Below are 21,180 nucleotides of genomic sequence, written 5' to 3'. Positions count from 1 at the left end.
CTGCATCCGCGTGGAGCTGGTGTGCACCTGCATGAGGGCGCAGCTTGTGGAGAACTTGCTGTGCTTCCTCCACCACTCCGAGGAGGAGCTGAGGAGGAATCAGGACCCCAGCCTCCTAGACACCCTCTGCACAGGCTCCTACCTAGATGTGCAGAAAACTGCCCACTGGTTCCAGCAATTTGTGAGGTCAGCCTGGATGCTGATGCCTCTGTCCGGTCGCTACAATATGAAGGTGCTGCCCTCCAGTCGCTCCTGCAAGCTGCAGCTGACTAATGCCTCCAGGAGGACCCTCTTTATTGAGATCACGTTGGGTGTGCAGCAAGGCGACTCGGACATCTTCTTGAGCAGCCAGAGTACAGAGGATATCCTCACCCCAAGCACGACGTGGCTGGAGAGCTACACTGTGGCTGAGATGAAGTTCTTCAGGCACATAGCCCGGCAGGTCCCGCGTGACAGCTTCCACCTCAAATGCCTGCAGCTCTGCGCTCGTGCCATGGTGGGCACAGGCTTTTCCACCTACACCTTGAAGACAGCTGTGATGCACCTCCTGACCACCATACCCCTGTCAGGCTGGCGCAGGAGGGATTTCCTGCTGCGGCTGCAGGATATCATGCGATACCTGCGCTGCTGCCTGGAGGAGAAACGCCTTGACCACTTCTTCTTTGGCAATGAGAACATGCCCCAGGAGATCGTCTTGCCCCCAGCTTTACAAGCGGCCGAGCCACCCAACCTCTTCCAGCATCTGGCACAGGATCCAGCCGCCCATGCTGAGGCACTGCATGACTTCTATGAGCTGGAAGATCGGCTCACGAGACTGCTCTTCTATGGAAACTGAAAGAGGTCTTCCAGAGCTGTGTTTGCAGGGCTCACAGCCAACGGCAGACAGTGACCTCCTACTGCAGGGGAAAAAGAGGGGAGAATGTGGGACACAGAAAGGAAAGGGCAAACCCTGTGCAGCAGCCCTCTGCCAAGACCAGCAGCTTTCTCCTCTCAACGGTCTCCCCAGCGCAGCAGCCGGTGACAACTGCAGTAGTGACAAAGATGACTTTCCTCCTGCTGTATTGGGAATTGCTGCCGCACCTTTCCTGCACAGCAAAAGCACACTCTGGGGAGTGGGACCCCATGCAGCTGAAGGGGCTGTTGCAAGGAGGCTTGCGACAGAGTCTCCGGTACCACCTCGACAGCGACCGCCTTCCCTCTTCGAGAGAGTCCCTTCCTTTGGGACTTTTACTGTGTGCAAAAGTGCCCATAAATGACGTCTTTGAACAAATGCTGAATCTGCGAGTATCTGTGCACCATTTTGTCGGGGAACACGGGCATCGGCTGCTGACGGCTCAGCTGCCACAGAGTCAGGGACCATTTTGCAGAAGAGCTGATGCAGCGGGCTCTGGTTTCACTGATTCTGTAGCTGAGGATCACCAGCCTCTCTGTGCTCCTGCCTTGGGCCCATCAGGATCATTTGTCACCCTCCACAGCTGTGCACACTGCCTGTGGGCCACAAGGAGCCCGAAGCGGCTGCCTTTGCAGCCATATGCAAACCAAGCCCTGGGAGCCCCACAGCATTGCCCTGGGGCCTCCTCAGTGACGTGGGTATCACGCTGTCCGAGTGCGGAGCCGTTTGCACAGGGGACAAGCGTCACGACTGCCGAGCAGGGCTCTGGCTCCTGTACGAGCTCGACACTCATTCACCACACCCTCTCGTGACCTGCAAGCTCGGGTTCCCGCCACCTTGACAAGGGAAACTTAACACGTGCAGCAGGGTTAGAGAAAGCTTTTGAGAGGTCTCCAATTCAGGGCATGCACTTGTGCAGTCCACGCCACGTTTATGAGAACTGACTATATCTGAGTGCTAAAGAAGCCCAGGCTTCTTGTTTTCATTCACATGGTGCGGAACACGACCTGTTGTTCTATGACCAGATGGAGCGCAAAGCTACCAGAAGCCTCCTCGCCTAATGACAGATCTTTGGAAAATGAAGTTAAAATCGAGATGAGGTGCTACCTCTGTGTCTTTCACAACAGTGGTTTTCACTCTCTGGCCTGACTTTTCCCCCTCAAAAGTTTGTTTTTCTGCAAAATGGCCATAATAACACTGCCGTTACCATACATCTTTGCTGGTTCAAAGCCGTAAAGCACATTGGCAAGAAGAGGAGCATGTTATTTGAGTAAGATCTCCTATGTGAATTTTGCCATTTGAATAGATCCGTGATATTCTTGTTTGGAGCTTTGCAACCCTCCAGCTTCAAAGAACAAGCTCTGAGCTACAGTTAATGACAGTGTGATGACCGCTCCTCATTAATCCGTTCCTTGTTTCTTGGAGCTTTGTTTCCCTCTTGTGTACCTTTGAGCTTTTAAGCCAATGAAAACTCTTACCTAGCAGGTTCATCCAGCACCACATCTCTCCAGGAAGGAAGGCTGAGGGAGATCTAAGTGCTGTCTTCCACTATCCAGAGCCTGTCTTGCCTCGGGGATGCACAGTGAAAGAACGTAAGGCAATGGTCACACATTGCCCCAAGTGAGGTATGCCATGAAAGCAGGTAAGCCCTGGAAGAGGTAGCCAGAGCGGGTAGGGAACGTCCTTCTTTGGCAAAGTTAAAAAGCTGGACAATACCCTGAACGACATGTCCTAACTTTGGTGTTAGCCCTGCTTTGAGTACTAAAGTACCGCTGCCTTGGACTTCAGGAGGGCAGACTTTGGCCTGTTTAGGGCACTGGTTGAGAGAGCCCCGTGGGAGGAAGTCCTGAAGGGAGTCCAGGAAGGCTGGGCATTCTTCAAGAAGGGAGTCTTGCGGGCGCAGGAGCAGGCTGTCCCCATGTGCTGCAAGACGAACTGGCGGGGAAGACAACCAGCCTGGCTGAACAGAGAGCTTTTGCTGGCACTCAGGAAAATAGGGAGAGCTTACCACTTTTGGAAGAAGGGGCAGGCAACTCGAGAAGAGTACAGGGATCTTGTTAGGTCATGCAGAGAGAAAATTAGAAAGGCAAAAGCCCAGCCAGAACTCAGTCTAGCCACTGTTGTAAGAGATAACAAAAAATGTTTTTACAAATATGTTAACAACAAAGAGAGAACCAAAGAGAACCTCCATCCTCTATTAAATGTGGGGGAGGAACATTGCCACCAAGGATAAGGAAAATGCTGAGGTACTTAATGCCTTCTTTGCCTCAGTCCTTAATAGTCACACCAGATATCCCCATGGTATTCAGCCCCCTGAGCTGGTAGGCAGGCATGAGGTGCGGAATAACCCCCCCATAATCCAGGAGGAAGCAGTTTACGACCTGCTGAGCCACCTGGACACTCACAAGCCTATGGGGCCGGATGGGATCCACCCAAGACTACTGAGGGAGCTGGCGGAGGAGCTCGCCAAGCCACTCTCCATCATTTACCAGAAGTCCTGGTTAACAGGGGAGGTCCCAGATGACTGGAGGCACTTAGGTAGTTCTCAGTTTTCACGACTGGGGTGAGTGGTGCAGGGCTAGCCCTGTGTCCAGACTCCTGGTGTGGGAAGGATTCAGTGACAGTGCTTTGGCTCAGCCCAGATCCCCCTTCTCCTAGTGACTCTTACTCAGTAGCTACAACAGGTGGCACACCTCCAGCAGCCTCCACCAAGACTGTGTTTTGCAGCTAGCAAAATAAGGAGAGGAGCCCAGTCACGGCTAACAGAAATTATTTGTATTGTCATGAGGAATGGTTGCACGTGGAGCACTCCACTGAGTGAATATGGGTTCCCTCTTGCTTTCTTCCCCAAACCAGCTTTATTTGTGAAGATCCAGTAGTGAACTGTGCTTTCTCTCCCTCTTTCCCTTGGCAGGTGTCAACCCAGGTATGAACAAGATGCTGTGTGATGGGACACTCCTCTCATGTCAGAACAATTTGTAGTGGTTATTAAATATTTGCAGGCAGGTATGAAGAAACAGACTGAGAAAAGACTATGTGCATTCCCTGTTTCAGAGCTAGAGGAAAACAAAGGTCACCAATCTTCTGAATCCTTCTTTGCAATTAAGGGATTCTGGAGATGCATGCACAAATAGCGAGCCTGAAATCTTGGACATGGGGCTAGAGGGAAACCCAGTTTAGTGTATATACAGAATCACAGAATCACAGAATTGTAGGGGTTGGAAGGGACCTCTGGAGATCATCTTGTCCAACCCTCCTGCTTGAACAGGCACACCTAGAGCACTTCAGAGGAGACAGGATGAGAAAGAGGAAGTTTCCTACGACCTTACCCACCCTGATCAAACAACATAAACTGAAGTCATTATCAAAATTCTCACCATCTTCCATGAGTCTCATGTTTTTCCACCCATTTTCCCCTCAGACGTATTGAGGAAAGATTCTGCCTGTGTTATCTTCATGTCTGCTGTGCAGACAAGGAGATGTTGCATTGTACATATAAAGGGAATTCTCCTCACAGGGCTCGGAGTCTGAGCGACACAAAAGGGTGAAGCCATAGATGCCATTATTTATATAGGAATAGTTTAAATCTGAGGAAGAAACACACCTCTGACACCCTGTAGCTTCAAAGGAAGTGAAAGGAAACATGACACATCCTGTTTCTACAAACCCTTTTCCAGTAACTCTAAACAAAATCTTTAAACTTTTAAGGGTTTGCAAAGCTACTTACCTTCATTCATACTTTTCCTGTTTTCCTCTGAGGTCAAACAGATTTATGTGTGAAAGGACAACCAGCACTTGACAGAGTGAAGCCATCTGCCGCTTCTTGTTTACACCAGTTCTGCAAAGCTAATCCCAGAGTCTCTGCCTTTTCTTGTATTTTCCAACTCAATAAAAACACAGAGGCTTGAAGAGCAGAATAGGTAGCACTTTTAAAATGCTTCTTCAAAGGCTGATTTCCGTCAGTGTTTTCTCATGACTAAAGTAGGACATCTGCATAAATAACAAAGAAATTGTGCACAACGCAAATGAAAATGCTGGAAAATCAGGTTTAGGTTTAAATTCTGAAGTCAAGCAAGTTAATCTGAGTTAAGAATGTCCATCGTACAGCCAAGCTCAGATCTGCCTGATATCTGTTCCAAAGTCAATATCTTCATTCAAGGACTTTGCTCTCCCTCCCTACAAATGCTTCTCAATGGCAGCCAAATTTTCATTGAAGATGATGGGAACAAGCTCGGACACTTACTTGAGTTCCAAGCCATGGGAACCATCCTTCTCAAATCCATAGAGGCTACATTACTGCAGGTAACATAGAATCATAGAATCATTAAGGTTGGAAGAGACCCTTAAGATCAAGTCCAACCATCAACCCAACACCGCCAGGCCTCCTAAACCATGTCCCAAAGTGCCACGGATCTGTACATTTTTTGAACACCTCCAGAGATGGTGACGCAACCACCTCTCTGGGCAGCCTGTTCCAACGCTTAGCCACTCTTTCAGTAAAGACATTTTTCCTAATATCCAATTTAACTCTCCCCTGATGCAGCTTGAGACCATTTCCTCTCATCCTGTCACTAGTTACTTGGGAGAAGAGACGAACACCCACCTCACTACAGCCTCCCTTCAGGTAGCTGTAGAGAGCGATAAGGTCTCCCCTCAGCCTCCTCTGCTCCAGGCTAAACAACCCCAGTTCCCTTATCTGCCTCTCATAAGACTTGTTCTCCAGACCCTTCACCAGCTTCAATCCTCTTCTTTGGACACGCTCCAGCACCTCAATGTCTTCCTTGCAGTGAGGGTCCCAAATCTGAGCACAGTATTTGAGGTGCGGCCTCACCAGTGCTGTGTACAGGGGGATGATCATTGCCCTAGTCCTGCTGGCCACACTACTGCTGATACAAGCCAGGATGCTGTTGGCCTTCTTGGCCACCCGGGCACACTGCTGGCTCATGTTCAGCCGGCTGTCGACCAGCGCCCCCAGGTCCTTTTCCGCTGGGCAGCTTTCCAGCCACTCTTCCCCAAGCCTGTAGCGCTGCATGGGTTTGTTGTGACCCAGGTGCAGGACCCAGCACTGAGCCTTGCTAAACCTCGTACAGTTGACCTTGGCCCATCGATCCAGCCTGTCCCGATGCCTCTGTAGAGCCTTCCTACCCTCAAGCAGATTGACACTCCCTCCCAACTTGGTGTCATCTGCAAACTTACTGAGAGTACACTTAATCCCCTCATCCAGATCATTGATAAGAATATTAAAGGTATCAGAAGTTAATGGTTAATGGGTTGATTCTAAATCTAAACAATTCTATGATTTTATTATTCTAATGCCATAACAATTTTTTTTATCCATTTAACTGTGCAGCAGTGACACTGTAATCCTCTCTTGGATACACTGCATAGGAAATGTTGGCAGAAAAATTTGTCCAGGCCTGGCACATATGCAACCCACAGCCATTTGCATCTACGACCAAGGTTTTGCTGTGAGCTGTTGCAGCCATGCAGGGCTGCATGACTCTGCTCTGTGCTGCAAGCAGACAAGTGAAGCCAAGGAGTGCAGCCCAGCTGCATTTCCTTGAAGCTGCTCCTGAAGACAGGGGCAAGAAGGGGTTTCTGGGGTGATCGGGGCTTGCCCTCAAGCCCAGTTCTTGGAGTTTGCAAGAGGCAGGAGGGAAAATAATGGATTTCCAAGCAAGCTCCCCTGTGGGCCCTTTGCAAGCTATCCTCACTTGTCCCCAAGGCCTCTTGGGCAGATGGCCACCTGCCAGCCCCTCACTTCCTGACCCACTGTTCCTGAGAACTCAGCAAGGCAGAGTTTCACAGACAAGAGGAAATCGCTAAGCAGTATGCAGCCCAGAGAGTGGAAAGTTTTTTTCTGGGGGGTTTGGTTTGTTTGGGGGCTTTTTACCAACTTCCCCATGAATGTATTTGACAACTCACTGTTCCTGTCTGCACAGGATCCCAGTGGAAACTGGAGCTGGGAGAGCTCTTCCTGCTTGGTGGAGGCTTCCCAGGAACGTGAGGGATTTACCAATCGCCACCTTTCACTCCCTGTCCCTTGCTGTGTCCCACTGAAGGCCATGTTCAGTGGTAAACTGCAGACGGGTTTGCTGGTGACCTGCTACTTTGTCTACCTGCTGGTGGGTGCAGCTGTGTTCCAGGCACTGGAGAGGACTGCTGAGAAGCAGGAGAAAATAGCAGCTGCCCAGATGAAGGAGACTTTTCTGCAGAGCTTTACCCACCTCACAGTGGCAGAGATGGAGCAGTTTATGAAGGTAAGTGCCAGACCTGCAGAAGCCCTTTCTCCCTACTGTTTCCCCATCAGATGTTACTTCCTGCTCAGCCTTGCTACACAGGTAACTTTCACTGCGTTAGTACTGATGTCATTTGGATGATTTTAACAAACCCCAAGCCCAGTCTCTGGTCTAAGCAGGCAGGTCACACTAATGGGAAACAGAGCTTGTGTAGCTTGACAAAGCCTTGTTGGTTAGCCCTCATTAGTTCCCATGTCACAATGTCCTGATTCTTTGGGGTCTTGCCTGCTGTTGATTTGGTTTTTGGTGGAGCCGTGCTCACCTATAATGGGTGGCATGGCAGAAAAAAAGAAGCTGTCTGAAATGAATGGGTGTGGTTGCCACTTACAACAGTGTCACAGCACAAAGGAACAATATGGCAAGGTCTGAAATAATTTGTTGGGTGAAAAAAAAGAAGCCCAAATCGCTGCAAGGAGGGTGGCATAGTGAGGGTTTGTTTTTTGAAGATGCTGCAGAAGTGAAGCAGGTAGCCTTGCCAAAGGAAAGGTGTTTCTGGTCACAGCACAGGAAGATAAGGATGAGTAAGGTTGTCTCTTCATCTTTGGTATTTCCTAGCTGTATCTGTTACAATGCAGAAGAAAATGGGGAGTGCAAATAGCCTTGCTGTAAGCATTTCCACATGGGAAACTAATGGAGCTCTTAATGGACCAGTTCACAGCATGAGGAAAGGAGGGGAAGAACTGGTATTTCTAAGAACACAACCAGCGATCCAGGCCCCAGTTCACATATACATGCATCTTTTTCACCTTGGATTTTTTTTTGCAGGTAGGGTAGGAGGAAAAAAAGGAACTTTTCAAGGCAATGAAATCTTTGTGCAAGGGCTGTGGAATAATTTCTGTTAGCCTTGATTTTCTGGGACACCAGCAAAAAAGGCAGTGAGGGAGGAAGGGTGACAGGGAAGACTTTTCCGGTGCAGTATATTCCAGCTTGTGTCTTGCCTCTGGCAAGAGTTTGAAGGGAAGAGTCTGAAAATGCATAACATGATAGATGATAGGGCTGGAGGGGCTTGGGAGAAACATTTAGCCAAACCCCCTGTGGCAGGCAGTCTCAGATCAACCCAAACTATCTGATGTTCAGCTAACCTTATCTCAAAGACTACACTGTAAATATGTGCATGTATATTCATGCGTGCAGTTTGGAGAAGAGTGTATATGTCAGGCTGTATTCTGATTGTGGTCACACCAAAAGTAATGCTTTGCAAATCAATGTACTTTCTCTGAATTTAAATCTGTGACACTAATCAGAATACAGCCTTAAAAATAAATTCTCTGTGTATATAATGTGTACCCTGCTATAACTCACTAATGCCCTTCTGGGAGGGATCAGAGTAACTGCTCTGTGCACCTGCATACACGTGGATCCACCACTGCTGTCTAAAGGGCAAACTCAAAACCAGCAACCAGCTACTCCATCACTTAAGCCAGTGGGTTGTCTTGCTCTGCCACATCCTAGTCATCTATAGGATCATTTTTTCCAAAGTACTTAGCCTAAAAGAATCGAGGTCCTTGATCATGCTAAAAGAAACAAGTTCTGCAAACACCCACTAGAGCAGCATAAACATAAACATAAACATAACATAAGCATAAACAGGGCAAAAGACTAGCACTCAAAAACACCAGCTGGCTGCTACCCAACCTGGGAGGTAAAGGTGTGAATAGTGTCAGAGTATTGCTGAGGACAGGTGAGTGGTATTCACAAGAAAGGAGCAGTAGTTGGCTAAATCTGTATTATTCTTGCACAAGCACTTGAGAAAAGCAGCCATGTTGATATCAAACTTTGTTTTCCCTCCCAGAACCTGACTGAAGCCATTCAGAATGGAGTATACCCTGTTGGAAATCAATCACAGATTGAAGACAGCAACTGGGATTTCAGTAACTCCTTCTTCTTTGCAGGCACAGTCATCTCCACAATAGGTAGGTCTAATGCTTTCCGTGTATGTGTGTTTGTGTGTGTGTCATGCTTATTATGTCTGGTTGTTAGGACCTGAATGGATAACACATTCAAGGATTAAAACTCCAGCCCTTCATTGTCATGGATGGTAAGCAGCAACAGACCTCACCACTACACAGCTCTTCGTGCATTATTTTGGCTTGTGAAATACCAGTGGCATTTCATATTATTCCCTCTTTTTTTTTTTTCCTTTTTGAGCCATCTGTTAAAATGCTCACTCTGCTGCCAGTTGTGGGTCGGAAACAAAGTTCACTTTCCTGGTCTTTTTTCTAGGGTCAAATAGGCTTTAAATCTGAGTGTGCTGTAAAGCATGAGAGAATAGTAGGAAAGAAGAGAACTCTGCTGAGGCATGAACACTGTTTCAATAACCTGTGCTGAGCTGTTTGTTAGTGCACATATTGAATTAGTAATATGCCAGGAGGTCAAAAATTGGAAAGGGGGCAAGGCAAATGCTGAGACTTTTACACTGCTGTTTCAAGCTGTTATGACCTTTTCAGGGGCTGCCTGTCCTTTCCTGCCTCTCCCTTTCTCTCAAATACACATCCCAAAAAGTGCGAGCTTGCCAAATTTAAGCATAAAATCCACACTGTTGGCTCCTGCTTCATACTCTCATGCAGTGGAATGCAGATGCTTTTGCAGAGTGAAGCTGAGGCCTCACTCCCACTACATCCTAGGCAGCACTGCTCCACTGATCTGGGAGCGTGACATGTCACAAGGGCCCCAGTTGTGTCCCAGCGTCATGACAGGTGTGTAGGTGTTGCATGAACCCATGAAAGAACCTCCTGCTGTAGAAGGAAGAAAGGCTTCTGACCCATCACACCTGTGACAAATGTTTCATGGTTGCAATAGCATTCACATATTGATAAAGCTTCCCTAGTTTGTCACCACCCTGCTACTAGCCAATCCATTGCTTGCCATCACCTGTATTATTGTATTTCTTCATTACAGCATTTCTCTGCCAAAAAATCAATTGCTTCCCATCAAATTTGTTTACCTAGTGACGCTGACAGGCTGTCCCAGGAAAAGTGAAACCTGCCTGTTTCTCTGCACCTTCACTGCAGAGATTTGTTGTGAAGGTACATCAGGTACTTCCACTCATCCTCACCAGGTTTTGTCATGAAAATGGAATATTTCTACAATAGGGAGCACAAGACAGCTCAAGCATTTGGGACCCTAGTAGCCAATAAATTACTCAGATGTTTTGTCTTTTCCCTAAAAGAAAACATTGCATTTTCCAAGTAATGGATGTCTTGAGATAAACTGTGCTCGGGAAAGTGCCTTTTCTCAGGGTCACTGATAGAGTAAGGACATACATGAAGTACAGGACTCTTGCACTGAGGGATGTACCTCATGGGGTCTAAGACGAACAAATTCTCCAGTCCATTAAAGGATATGTTTGGAGTTCTGAAGCAGAGCAGCCAGAGGCAAAGGAGCCAGGTTCAGACGAGCCAAGAGCCAAGCGTCATGACCCCGGAGCAGCAACTCACAGCTCCCCAGGCAGCCAGAGCCCTGACAGCCAGAAAGCGCAGACCCACCCGGCAGGACAAGGCCGGGTGACTCGATTTGGGGAAATTACTTTATTAACAATCAACTCGGTTCACTTGGGTAAGTCGATATCACGGTGGGCGCAGGCTTTTCCACCGACACTTTGATGACAGCTGTGATGCCCCTCCTGACCACCATACCCCTGTCAGGCTGGCGCAGGAGGGATTTCCTGCTGCGGCTGCAGGATACCATGAGATACCTGCGCTGCTGCCTGGAGGAGAATCGCCTTGACCACCTCTTCTCTGGCAATGAGAACATGCCCCAGGAGATCATCTTGCCCCCTGCCTTCCAAACAGCTGAACCCCTCAACCTTTCCCAGGAAGGAACGCTAGTTAATTAAAACAAATTGCTGGTTAGGGAAGCTCTTCTCTCACATTCCCCGTGACCTTGGGCCAGCTGGAGTGGTAGACCTATTCAATGCTGCTTTTTCCTCAAGAGGGATGTGGAGAAGTGGCTGTAAGGCGTCATCACTGTAGTTTGCAGTTGTGGGAAACCAACAGGTCCAGCTATCAAGCAGTGACACTTCTCCACGGCTCTTAAATTGACAGGAGGGCTTCTGGTGGTCCAGTTCAACCTTCCTTTGGGACTGCCCCACGGCCACTTAATCTGTAGCTTTCAGGTACCGCAACAACAGGATCTATTAGGGTGCAGAGGATTGTGGGGGGTTGGGGTGCAGTTTCCTGGGAAGGACTTACAGCAGAACCTAGGCATCATGGCACTCTGGACACTTGTGCCAGGGTACAGCGAGGGCCAGCCGCTCCCTCAGGGCCTGGAAGTCAGGAGCTGAGTGTGCTAAGACAAAGGCCTGTCCCACCACCTCCACCCAGGTAGTGGGGCAGGCCTGGAGACCCTTGGCAGGTTCACTCATGCCTGCAGATCATCAAGCAGGTTCACGGTGATGAGGCAGGATGAGTTCAGGCCAGGAAGTCAACCTGCAGCTCAGGGCTGTGGGGACAAGGCCAGGCCGAGGCCAGGCTGGGATAGTGGCCCACTGGTGGGCCTGGCTCAACGGAGCCCATGGCCAGGCCAGGCAAGGCTGGGGGAAGCTGGAAACTGACAACCTGAAGTGTCGCTCTGACGGGGACTGACAGCCCTGGTTTGAGCTGCAGGGGGATTCTGGGCCATGGACAGGGCGGAGGGAAGGCCTGGGGGGGCTGGTCAGGGCCCTGGCAACCATGGAGGCAGCGTATCTCGTAAGCCAGTTAATTAATACTTTTTGCTCCTAAGCTAGGAGAGACCCATGACACCGTTTAGGGACCAGGGAAAGCGAAGCGATGCAGACTTCTTGCACGTGCGTTATTTACACAGTCGATTGCAGGGAAACCCACGTAGTGACATCCAGTGGCAATGGAGTGCAGGGAGCATTTCCTGCCTGTGACGTGACACGCTGAGACAGGGTTTTCTTATGCCGAGTCCTGCTCTTGCTCCTTTCCACTCCCATCACGCCCACAGTTCAGCCATTTCCTTTTTCTACATATGGTGTTAGCTATCTTGCTTCGTCCTTGTGCATTCCCTGTCCTTTGGCAGATTATAGCCTGAAATTAACTCCAGTTTAATGGAAAAGGTTATCAGTTGCCATGGAAATGCCTTACCATGTGATTGTGGTTGTACTTCCTGTTGTGCTTAGGGCTGAAACCATTAGACGAGCCTTGTTTTTACACTTGCTTACAGTTCTATAGATATCTGTTACTCAAAACTGCGGACAGAATGTTCAGTCTTCTAACACAGGTCATTTTGGTTTTTATGCTGTGATCTTATGCCAAGCTGTTAAACACTTATGCTAAAGCTTTCTGCAACAGACATCCTCAGACTTCCTGGTTTGTTATTTAAGAACTGCAAAGCCAAATTCCTGCTGATAACTATTAACTGTCAAGGAAATAGGTTGATTTCCATGAACGAAGAGAATGCTGAAGCTGGTCGCTTGCCTTTGCTGGCTGGCTGATACTGAGATAAGAGCTCTAGGATGCAGGAGGTATGGGCCGCTGTGCCAGGCAGCCTAGCACGGAAAACTGCCCAATGCTGGGTGACTCTTGGCCTCAGTGTTAGCGACTGTAAACAGCACCTCCTTTTCCTCAGGGGTATACCTGCCACCACTAATAGCTCATCTGGGGATCTGTGCTGGCTCTTTCTTTGTTCATCGTATATATTAGGGATTCCAGTAATGCAGTTGATTGGTAATAAAGTAATAAATTAATGAAGTAATTTCCCCTAATCGAGTCACTGTTTTGCCAGTGGTGGTAACTGCTGAGTGATCTCCCTGTCTTTATCGAAAAGCACTGCATTTTGTTGTCATTTTCTCCTCCTGCAGTCATGTGGAGCGGAAATGATTGAGCGGTTTGGTGAGACCTGGTGCCCAGCTGTGCTCAACCACTGACAGTATCCATGGCACATGTCACCGGATCTTAGGTTTGGTGAGGGTTTCAGGGGTCTTTTGTCTGCTTTGTAAGGGGAGCCATTGGGCTATCAAGCTATGGATGCTTGAAGCAGCTGTGAGTTGCTGCTCCAGGGTGGGGCCGAGGGGCGGGGCTGGCCGGCGGGCGTGCCCGTGATGCGCTCTGGCGCCTGTGACAGCAGAGGGGACGAGTCACAATGGGGGCGGTTATCAGGGGCGCCAGCAGGACGCCCTGCCCCAGTACAGCCTGGGCCAGCGGTGAGTGCGCACGCAGGCAGAGGCTGGGCTGGACGAGGGCCGGGGCAGAAGCGCGCGCCCCCGGTGGGGTGGGTTCTCACCCTGCATCGAGGGCACAGCCGCTCGTGGGAGCGCCTTGGGCAGGGCACGGTGATGCCGCTGCCGCGGGTGGGCGCAGGCCTTGCTGCCTCCCAGCTGCCTTGCCCCCTCTCCTCCCTGCCCCCAGCTCCCCCCGCCACCACCTCCCTCCCTTCCAGCCACACTCAACCCCTTCTCTCCCTCCTCCCGCAGGCCATGGCTGCCACAGAATTCCTCATCCGGGTTCTGCTAGGGACCATTTGGTACCCGCAGAAGGTCGGTGATGAGCTGGATGAGGCCACGCGTGAGCGCATGCAGCAACGTGCGCAGCTGCTGAGCTTGGAGATGTCTCGGCTGCTGCAGGAGCTGGAGCAGAGCAGCCAGGAGCAGAGCAATATGGCCTGGGGAGCTCTGCTCTTTGCTGCCTTGCAGCAGCGACAGTTCTGGGCCATTGCTGGAGTCCTGGTCCTGCTCTTTGGGCTCTGGTGGTGGCTCAGCAGAAGGAGCCATGAGACCGACACATGCAGCAAGAAAGGCAGTTGCAGAAAGAAGGGGCACAGGCAGGAGCAAGAAGGAAAACCCAGTGTTGCTCTGGATGTGGGCAGAATTTTGGCGGAGCGCCTTCTGGACGTGCCAGAATCATTTGTCATGGTGGAGGAGCTGGTGGATGAACTTCTGCGTACCTGCCGAAGACTCTGCAGGAATAGTTTCATGCCGCGACTGATGCCAGCCATTGGGGAGGGCAGTTTCTGCCAAGGCTGGAGTCCCCGTGAGGATGACGCCGTCTACCGCCTGCTCGTGCCCCTGCAGGCCCCCCACGGGCACGCCTTCCACCTCGAGCTGGGCACTGATGAGGAGATGCCGGCAAGGAACTCCCGCCTCCGTGTGGAGCTGGTGTGTACCTGCACGAGGGAGCGGCTGGTGAAGGACATGCTGTGCTTCCTCCACCACCCCAAGGAGGAGCTGAGGAGAAATCAGGGTCCCAGCCTGCTAGGCACCCTCTGCACCGGCCCCTACCTAGACGTGGAGAAAACCACACGTTGGTTCCAGACATTGGTACGTGCAGCCTGGCAGGTTTTGCCTCGGTCACAACACAGCCGCCTCACAGTGCTGCCCTCCAGGCGCTCCTGCAAGCTCCGGGTTGTGGATGCTTCTGATAGTCTCCTCCTGATTGAGATGCTGTTTGGGGTGCAGCAAGGTGACTCGGACACCTTCCTGAGCATCGAGTAGGCAGAGGCCAGGCTTACCATCAGCGGGACGTGGCCAGAGAGCTGTGCTATGGCAGAGGTGCACATCTTCACGCACAGGGCCAGGCGTGGCGGCACTCCCCGGGGAGCTGGTCCTGCAGAACCAAGCACGCTGGACACGGAGAACACACAGCTCCGTCAGCAGTGGGAATTGCTGCTGCGCCTTTCCTGCGCAGAAGAAGCACGCCCTGGGGAGCGGGGCCCCATGCAGCTGAAGGGGCCGTTGCAAGGAGGCTTGCGACAGAGACACCCGTTGCCTGCTGGACGGTGACTGCCCTTCCTCTCTGAGAGACACTGTCCCCTCCGGGACCTTTACTCTGTGCCAAGGTGCCAATAAATCATGTCTTTGAATAAACGCTGATTCTGCGAGTGTCTGTGCACCACTTTGTTGGGGAACATGGGCACGGGGTGCTCCCTGCTCAGCTGGCGCAGTTAGAGAGCATTTTGCAGAAGAGCTGATGCAGTGGGCTCTGGTTTCGCTGATTGTTTAACTATGGCCTGCCCTGTCCGTGCTCCTGCCATGGGCCTCATCCTGCAGAAGGGCTTTGGGAAATGAAAGCCTGCCACAGCATCTGAGATACTGCTTCGCAAATGCCTCTGTAGATGAGAACGGGTAGGTATTGGATAGGTAGAATATGTCTGGACCTATTGTATAAATATAATGAGGTAGCCGGCTACGTTATGCTTGATTTGTGGAAAACCACCGAGCAGCCAGGCTTGCGCAACCCTGAAGTAAATTAACAATGTCTCTCCTGAGGGTGTGATTATCGACTCGTTGCACACCGGGCAGCGAATCCGCTTTTCGGACAACATCTGTGCGCCTGACGGCCTTGGGCTGCGCGCGGGAGGCCCTGGCCAGCAGGCAGCAGGTCTTGGGAGAGTTGGGCGGTGCTGGCTGTCCCCGCAACCGCTTCCAACCATGGGAAGTGTTAGGAAACTTTCGCAACTGTCCCGCACCGACTCAGGAGAGAGGCTAGGGTGCAAAGTACAGAATTACAAGAGAAATTCTTTATTCATGCGCATGAGGTGTCCCATGCAAACTGGGGCACTCCAAACGTGGTTTTACACGAGGTTCTTATACCTTTCTCTAGCATTCAGGCACAACGTGATTTGACCAAGCGCTACTTAACACGCACATACTACTATTTTGCAAAGCAGCCGTCGTTCTGTGGCATCACCATCCACCTGTTCTTTCTGGATCTAAACGACCCTGGAGTTGGTCTTGCTACAGGTACTTATCTATGACGCCAGCTAACGGGAGGCTTTCACAGAGGTGTTTGTTAGAGGGGCTTGGATGCAGATGTGACCGTGTGGGATTGGAGAATTCAGAGCACGTGAGTAACGGACAGCATCCAGGAACTTCAAGCGGGCAAAGTTGAGCCATCTCCTGCATTAGAACCGGTGCCACCAGGAAAGCACGTCAGGTATTAGCAATTGGAGATTCTATGAGTGTGGCGAAACACTGGAACAGGTTGCCCAGAGAGGTGGTAGATGCCCCACCCCTGGAAACATTCAAGGTCAGGTTGGACAGGGCGCCGAGCAACCTGACCCAGTGGAAGATGTGTGGAATAATCGGTGGGGGTGACTTAGAAATTAAACTTATGTTTTTAGAAAAGGTACAGCATGGAAGAGTCTTGCAGGGTAGCGTGCGGCTGACAGGTGAGCAATCCATTCCATGGAAGTCCCCTAGGCTCGTAACCTTAGATGTCAGCGATGCCAGGAGAACTTGGTGTTCTGACTCTAGGAGGATTTGTCCGGAGGGTGGAACGGTGTGGAGACACCATGGCCAGGCTCCGTGACCACGGAGCTGGTACACTGCACATTTGCCCAGGCTCCGTGACCACGGAGCTGGTACACTGCACATTTGCCCAGGCTCCGTGACCACGGAGCTGGTACACTGCACGTTTGCTACCCCGAGCCAACAGTCTGTCATGGTTTTGACAAAATGCTGTCCTTTTTATCATTATAATACCAAAACACACCTCCGTCCCAAAAGCTACTGCTACAAAAGTTTGCGGATACTATCCTTCAAGGTCCGAGCCTCCCCGTAAGAGGAAGCGGCGTATCCAGAAAGTTCCCAAAATAAAACTCAATAGCAACAAAGTCACTATTAAGCAGGCATTCTTTATTACAGCGCTGGGCAGCACTGGGGATTGCTCCACCACGAGTGCTCCAGTGATTCGGTAAACTTCCAAAGATTATTATGCTATAAAGTCATGCATAGTCATAAGGTTCCCGAGGATTCATTAACGTATGGAAAAGTTCAATCCGCGTGCATAGTTGTCTTTTTAGTGGTCTTCGGGGGTCCTCCAGTGGTCTCCGATGGTCTTCCTCACCTGTCCGATGGTTGAACTTTGGGTTTCCTTTGCCTATATATAGTCACTGAATCATCTCATCAGTCCTTTGGCCTTGGACTATCACAAGAGGCTGATGCTTATCTCGGCACTGATGTCCCGAGTCTATGTTATCGATGAATTTACGAGCTTAGTCAAGGTCCTTTTAATCCTATCAGGCACCAAGTGGCATTCTTCAAATACCTAACACTATCTTTGCAAGGGAGGAAGCCACAAGACAAGAAGGATGCGTACAATTAGGTCTGAGTCAGGGACTGTCAGGGGTTTAGTCCTTTCACTACCTGCCTCTAAGATGCAACCACCCCTCACTGGGCAAAGCAAGGGAATTTTACACCAATCATAATAAAGGTGCGTATGACTAGAGTCACTCAAGCTCCACCTGAAAGGTAAAAAATAGTATAAATTAGGTTAAGAGAAAAAGGGTGTTGGGGAAGATACCATCGCGTACCACTCTGACTGATGTGCTGAGTACAGCGGAGCACGTCTGAAATATCTTTACGCTAATGCGCACAGCAGGAGGAATAAAGAAGAGGAGCTAGAAGCTTTGGCCCAGTCCCAGAGCTAGAACGTCATCGGCGTACGCAAAAGCTGGTGGGATGAGTCCTGTGACTGGTGTGCCGTGACGTGGCAGACGCTTACGGGCTCTTCAGGAGAGAGAGGCAGGACAGGCGAGGCGGAGGGGTTGATTCAGGGAATGCATAGTTAAACGTCACCAATGCAATCTAGTGTAGCGCAACAAATGTTGGGGCCCGGAGCCAAAACTCAGCCAGGATAACGAGGTAGCCTTGGGCTGTAAGGTAACAGGCAGAGCTTGCATGATGACGGAAACTTGTTGCTTTGGGGGAGTCAGAGGGGCGTCAGGACAAGAAGCGCCTAAACAAAGTTATAAGGACGCTGCAGAACTACCAAACTCCTGTCTGGAAACCACCCCGTGATCCCTGAGGTTCCCCTCAGAAGCACCCGGGACAAACAGGCAACAGCCTCAGACTGCCACTGCTGTAAGGGGCCTCAGGCAAGAATGCACCCAAGGATGTAATCTTCCCAAGCCTGATGGGGAACATCCTGGGGGGGATGCAAACAACCTAGCAGCAGGTGCCACTCAAAACCAAGACAAAAGGAGCTAAGGACATCTCCATCTAGATAAGAGTCAGAACACCCGTTGAAACCAACACCCCTTGCAATACACTGGCAAGATTACTGGATGGGCCAACTCATGACCGACCATATGTGGAAGAAGGGACTTAAAATGCATGCGTAATTAAGAGGCAAGTATTATAATTAGTGCCAGGAAATCTAATGCGTATGTATATAACTGAGCAATATAAGCTTTGTCCATCAGGACTTGCAGTGTGCAAGTCAGGAGGAGCGACGCCCCTTGCACCCAGGGCTGCAATAAACCTACCTGCTTTATAACTCTCCGTGAGTTGTAGAGTTTGTTTCCGCACCTCAGGGTAGCACTGGGTGGAAAGGAGGGGCTGGACTGTGCACAGGGCTTGCAGCTGGGGACGGCATGGTTGAGAGCCGCCGCCTAAGGGTGAAGGGGAAAGCAAATAAAGCGGATGCTTTTGTGGCAGCCTACCACTGACCATCCAGCCAGGGCGATGCCACCGATGAATTATTGGACTAGGAAGTAAGGGATATCTCTGGATCAACTGCCCTCTTCCTTATGGGTGGTTTGAACTTCCCAGGCGTCAACTGGGAATATCGTACAGTGGACGCAAACAGGTCCAGGAAATTCCTGAAGCACACTGAAGATAACTTCTTGGTTATCTTAGCAGGTGCTAAGGGGGCCGACCAGGAAAGGTGCCCTCCTAGATTTGTTGCTTGTAAAGAAAGAGGGAGTGGTGGGCAATGTGGTGATTGGTGGCTGTCTTGGTCACTAGTTACAGTGACCACGAAGTAACGGAGTTCCCAGGCGTTGGCGATAGAGGAAAGCTGCCAGCAGAACTTGGAGCCTGGATGCGGGGAGAGGTGACTTGGGGCTGCTGAAGCAGCTAGTTAGTAAGGTTCCCTGGGAATCTGCTTTCACGGGTATTGGCTGTCCATGGATGCTGGCCACTTTGTAAGAGCCATCTCTTAAGAGCGCAGGAGCAGGCAATTCCAAGGTGTCAGAAGTCAAGCAAGTGGGGCAGAGGGCCGGCTTGGCTGAACAGGGATCCTCTTCAAGAACATAGGTGGAGAAGGAAAGTGTACGGACACTGGAAGCAAGGAAAGAGAGGCGACACGAGAAGACGACAGAGATGGGGCTTGCCACTGTAGGGGGAAAATCTGTGCAGCCAAAGCTCCGTTAGAGTTCAAGCTGGCCAGCACTAGGACATGAGGAAATGGACTGACGCTGCGTCAGGGGAATTTCAGATTGGACATTAGGAAAAGGTTCTTCACTAAGAGGGTGGCTGGTCACTGGAACAGGCTCCCCGGGGAAGCGGTCACGGCAGCAAGCCTGCCAGAGTTCAAGGGGCGTCTGGATGATGCTCTTTAGTCATATGACTTAGTTTTAGGTAGCCCTGCAAGGAGCAGGGAGTTGGAGACAATGATCCTTATGGGTCCCTTCCAACTTGAGCTATTCTATGGCTCTTTGACAATAATCTGAGGGCCGCTGTACAAGGCTAGCAAGTTTCCTGGTAACCCAAGCCGCAGGGAGGTGAACGCTTCCTGTAAAGGCAGGTCTGCTCAGCAGAACAGGGCAGTAGTGAACGGCTTCTTTGTTTTGCTTTACCTGGCCACGTAGCTTTTGCTGCTAAACTGTCCTCTCTCAACCCACAAGTCTTCCCCCTTTCACCCTGCTGATGCACTCAGCCTGCCCACTGTTGGCAAGGGATTGAGCAGCTGCGTGATGCCAAGCTGTACCTACTAGGATTAGCCTGCACCACCTGGGAAGGCAAGGCCCAATGAATCACTGAAACCAGAGGGCACTGCACCCGCTCTTCTGCAAAATGTTGGCCGACTGTGTGGCAGCTGAGCTGTCAGCACCCCATGCCCGCATTCCCCAGCAAAGTGATGCATGGAACCTCAGGGACGCAGCGCTTGTGTGTTCAACAAGTGATTTATTGGCATGTTGGCACCTCTGCCATAGCACAGCTCTCTGGCCACGTCCCGCTGATGGTAAGCCTGGCCTCTGCCTACTCGATGCTCAGGAAGGTGTCCGAGTCACCTTGCTGCACCCCAAACAGCATCTCAATCAGGAGGAGACTATCAGAAGCATCCACAACCCGGAGCTTGCAGGAGCGCCTGGAGGGCAGCACTGTGAGGCGGCTGTGTTGCGACCGAGGCAAAACCCGCCAGGCTGCACGTACCAATATTTGGAACCAGCGTGTGGTTTTCTCCACGTCTAGGTAGGGGCCGGTGCAGAGGGTGCCTAGCAGGCTGGGACCCTGATTTCTCCTCAGCTCCTCCTTGGGGTGGTGGAGGAAGCACAGCATGTCCTTCACCAGCCGCTCCCTCATGCAGGTACACACCAGCTCCACGCGGAGGCGGGAGTTCCTTGCCGGCATCTCCTCGTCAGTGCCCAGCTCGAGGTGGAAGGCGTGCCCGCGGGGGGCCTGCAGGGGCACGAGCAGGCGGTAGACGGCGTCATCCTCACGGGGACTCCAGCCTTGGCAGAAACTGCCCTCCCCAATGGCTGGCATCAGTCGCGGCATGAAACTATTCCTGCAGAGTCTTCGGCAGGTACGCAGAAGTTCATCCACCAGCTCCTCCACCATGACAAATGATTCTGGCACGTCCAGAAGGCGCTCCGCCAAAATTCTGCCCATATCCAGAGCAACACTGGGTTTTCCTTCTTGCTCCTGCCTGTGCCCCTTCTTTCTGCAACTGCCTTTCTTGCTGCATGTGTCGGTCTCATGGCTCCTTCTGCTGAGCCACCACCAGAGCCCAAAGAGCAGGACCAGGACTCCAGCAATGGCCCAGAACTGTCGCTGCTGCAAGGCAGCAAAGAGCAGAGCTCCCCAGGTCATGACGCTTGGCTCTTGGCTCGTCTGAACCTGGCTCCTTTGCCTCTGGCTGCTCTGCTTCAGCTCCTGCAGCAGCCGAGACATCTCCAAGCTCAGCAGCTGCGCACGTTGCTGCATGCGCTCGCGCGTGGCCTCATCCAGCTCATCACCAACCTTCTGCGGGTACCAAATGGTCCCTAGCAGAACCCGGATGAGGAATTCTGTGGCAGCCATGGCCTGCGGGAGGAGGGAGAGAA

At 51.1% G+C, this 21,180-nt stretch overlaps 2 protein-coding genes and 1 long non-coding RNA gene across 3 annotated transcripts in view; all 3 read left to right on the top strand.

Annotated features, from left to right (window-relative positions):
• LOC135314971 (inositol 1,4,5-trisphosphate receptor-interacting protein-like 1) overlaps positions 1-1,429 on the top strand; it is a 25,397-nt gene extending 23,968 nt beyond the window's left edge. Inside the window, exon 3 of the mRNA XM_064460022.1 lies at positions 56-1,429. Coding sequence (XP_064316092.1) covers positions 56-835 — 780 coding nt within the window. The 3' untranslated portion in view covers positions 836-1,429. The remainder of the gene's footprint in view (positions 1-55) is intronic.
• A 5,247-nt stretch (positions 1,430-6,676) lies between these two features.
• LOC135314952 (uncharacterized) lies at positions 6,677-10,595 on the top strand. Its single transcript, XR_010374363.1, has 3 exons — positions 6,677-7,152; positions 8,984-9,104; positions 10,140-10,595. It is a non-coding gene; the product is annotated as an uncharacterized LOC135314952 (long non-coding RNA).
• Positions 10,596-13,609: 3,014 nt separating this feature from the next.
• On the top strand, positions 13,610-14,940 carry LOC135314970 (inositol 1,4,5-trisphosphate receptor-interacting protein-like 1). Its single transcript, XM_064460020.1, is given in 1 exon segment — positions 13,610-14,940. A coding segment is annotated over 1 exon segment (1,302 nt). The 3' UTR covers positions 14,912-14,940.
• Positions 14,941-21,180: the final 6,240 nt, after the last annotated feature.

Source organism: Phalacrocorax carbo, chromosome 9, assembly GCF_963921805.1.
Source record: "Phalacrocorax carbo chromosome 9, bPhaCar2.1, whole genome shotgun sequence".
In the NCBI taxonomy this organism is placed as follows: Eukaryota; Metazoa; Chordata; class Aves; order Suliformes; family Phalacrocoracidae; genus Phalacrocorax; species Phalacrocorax carbo.
This window is presented reverse-complemented; position numbering and strand designations above follow the sequence as displayed.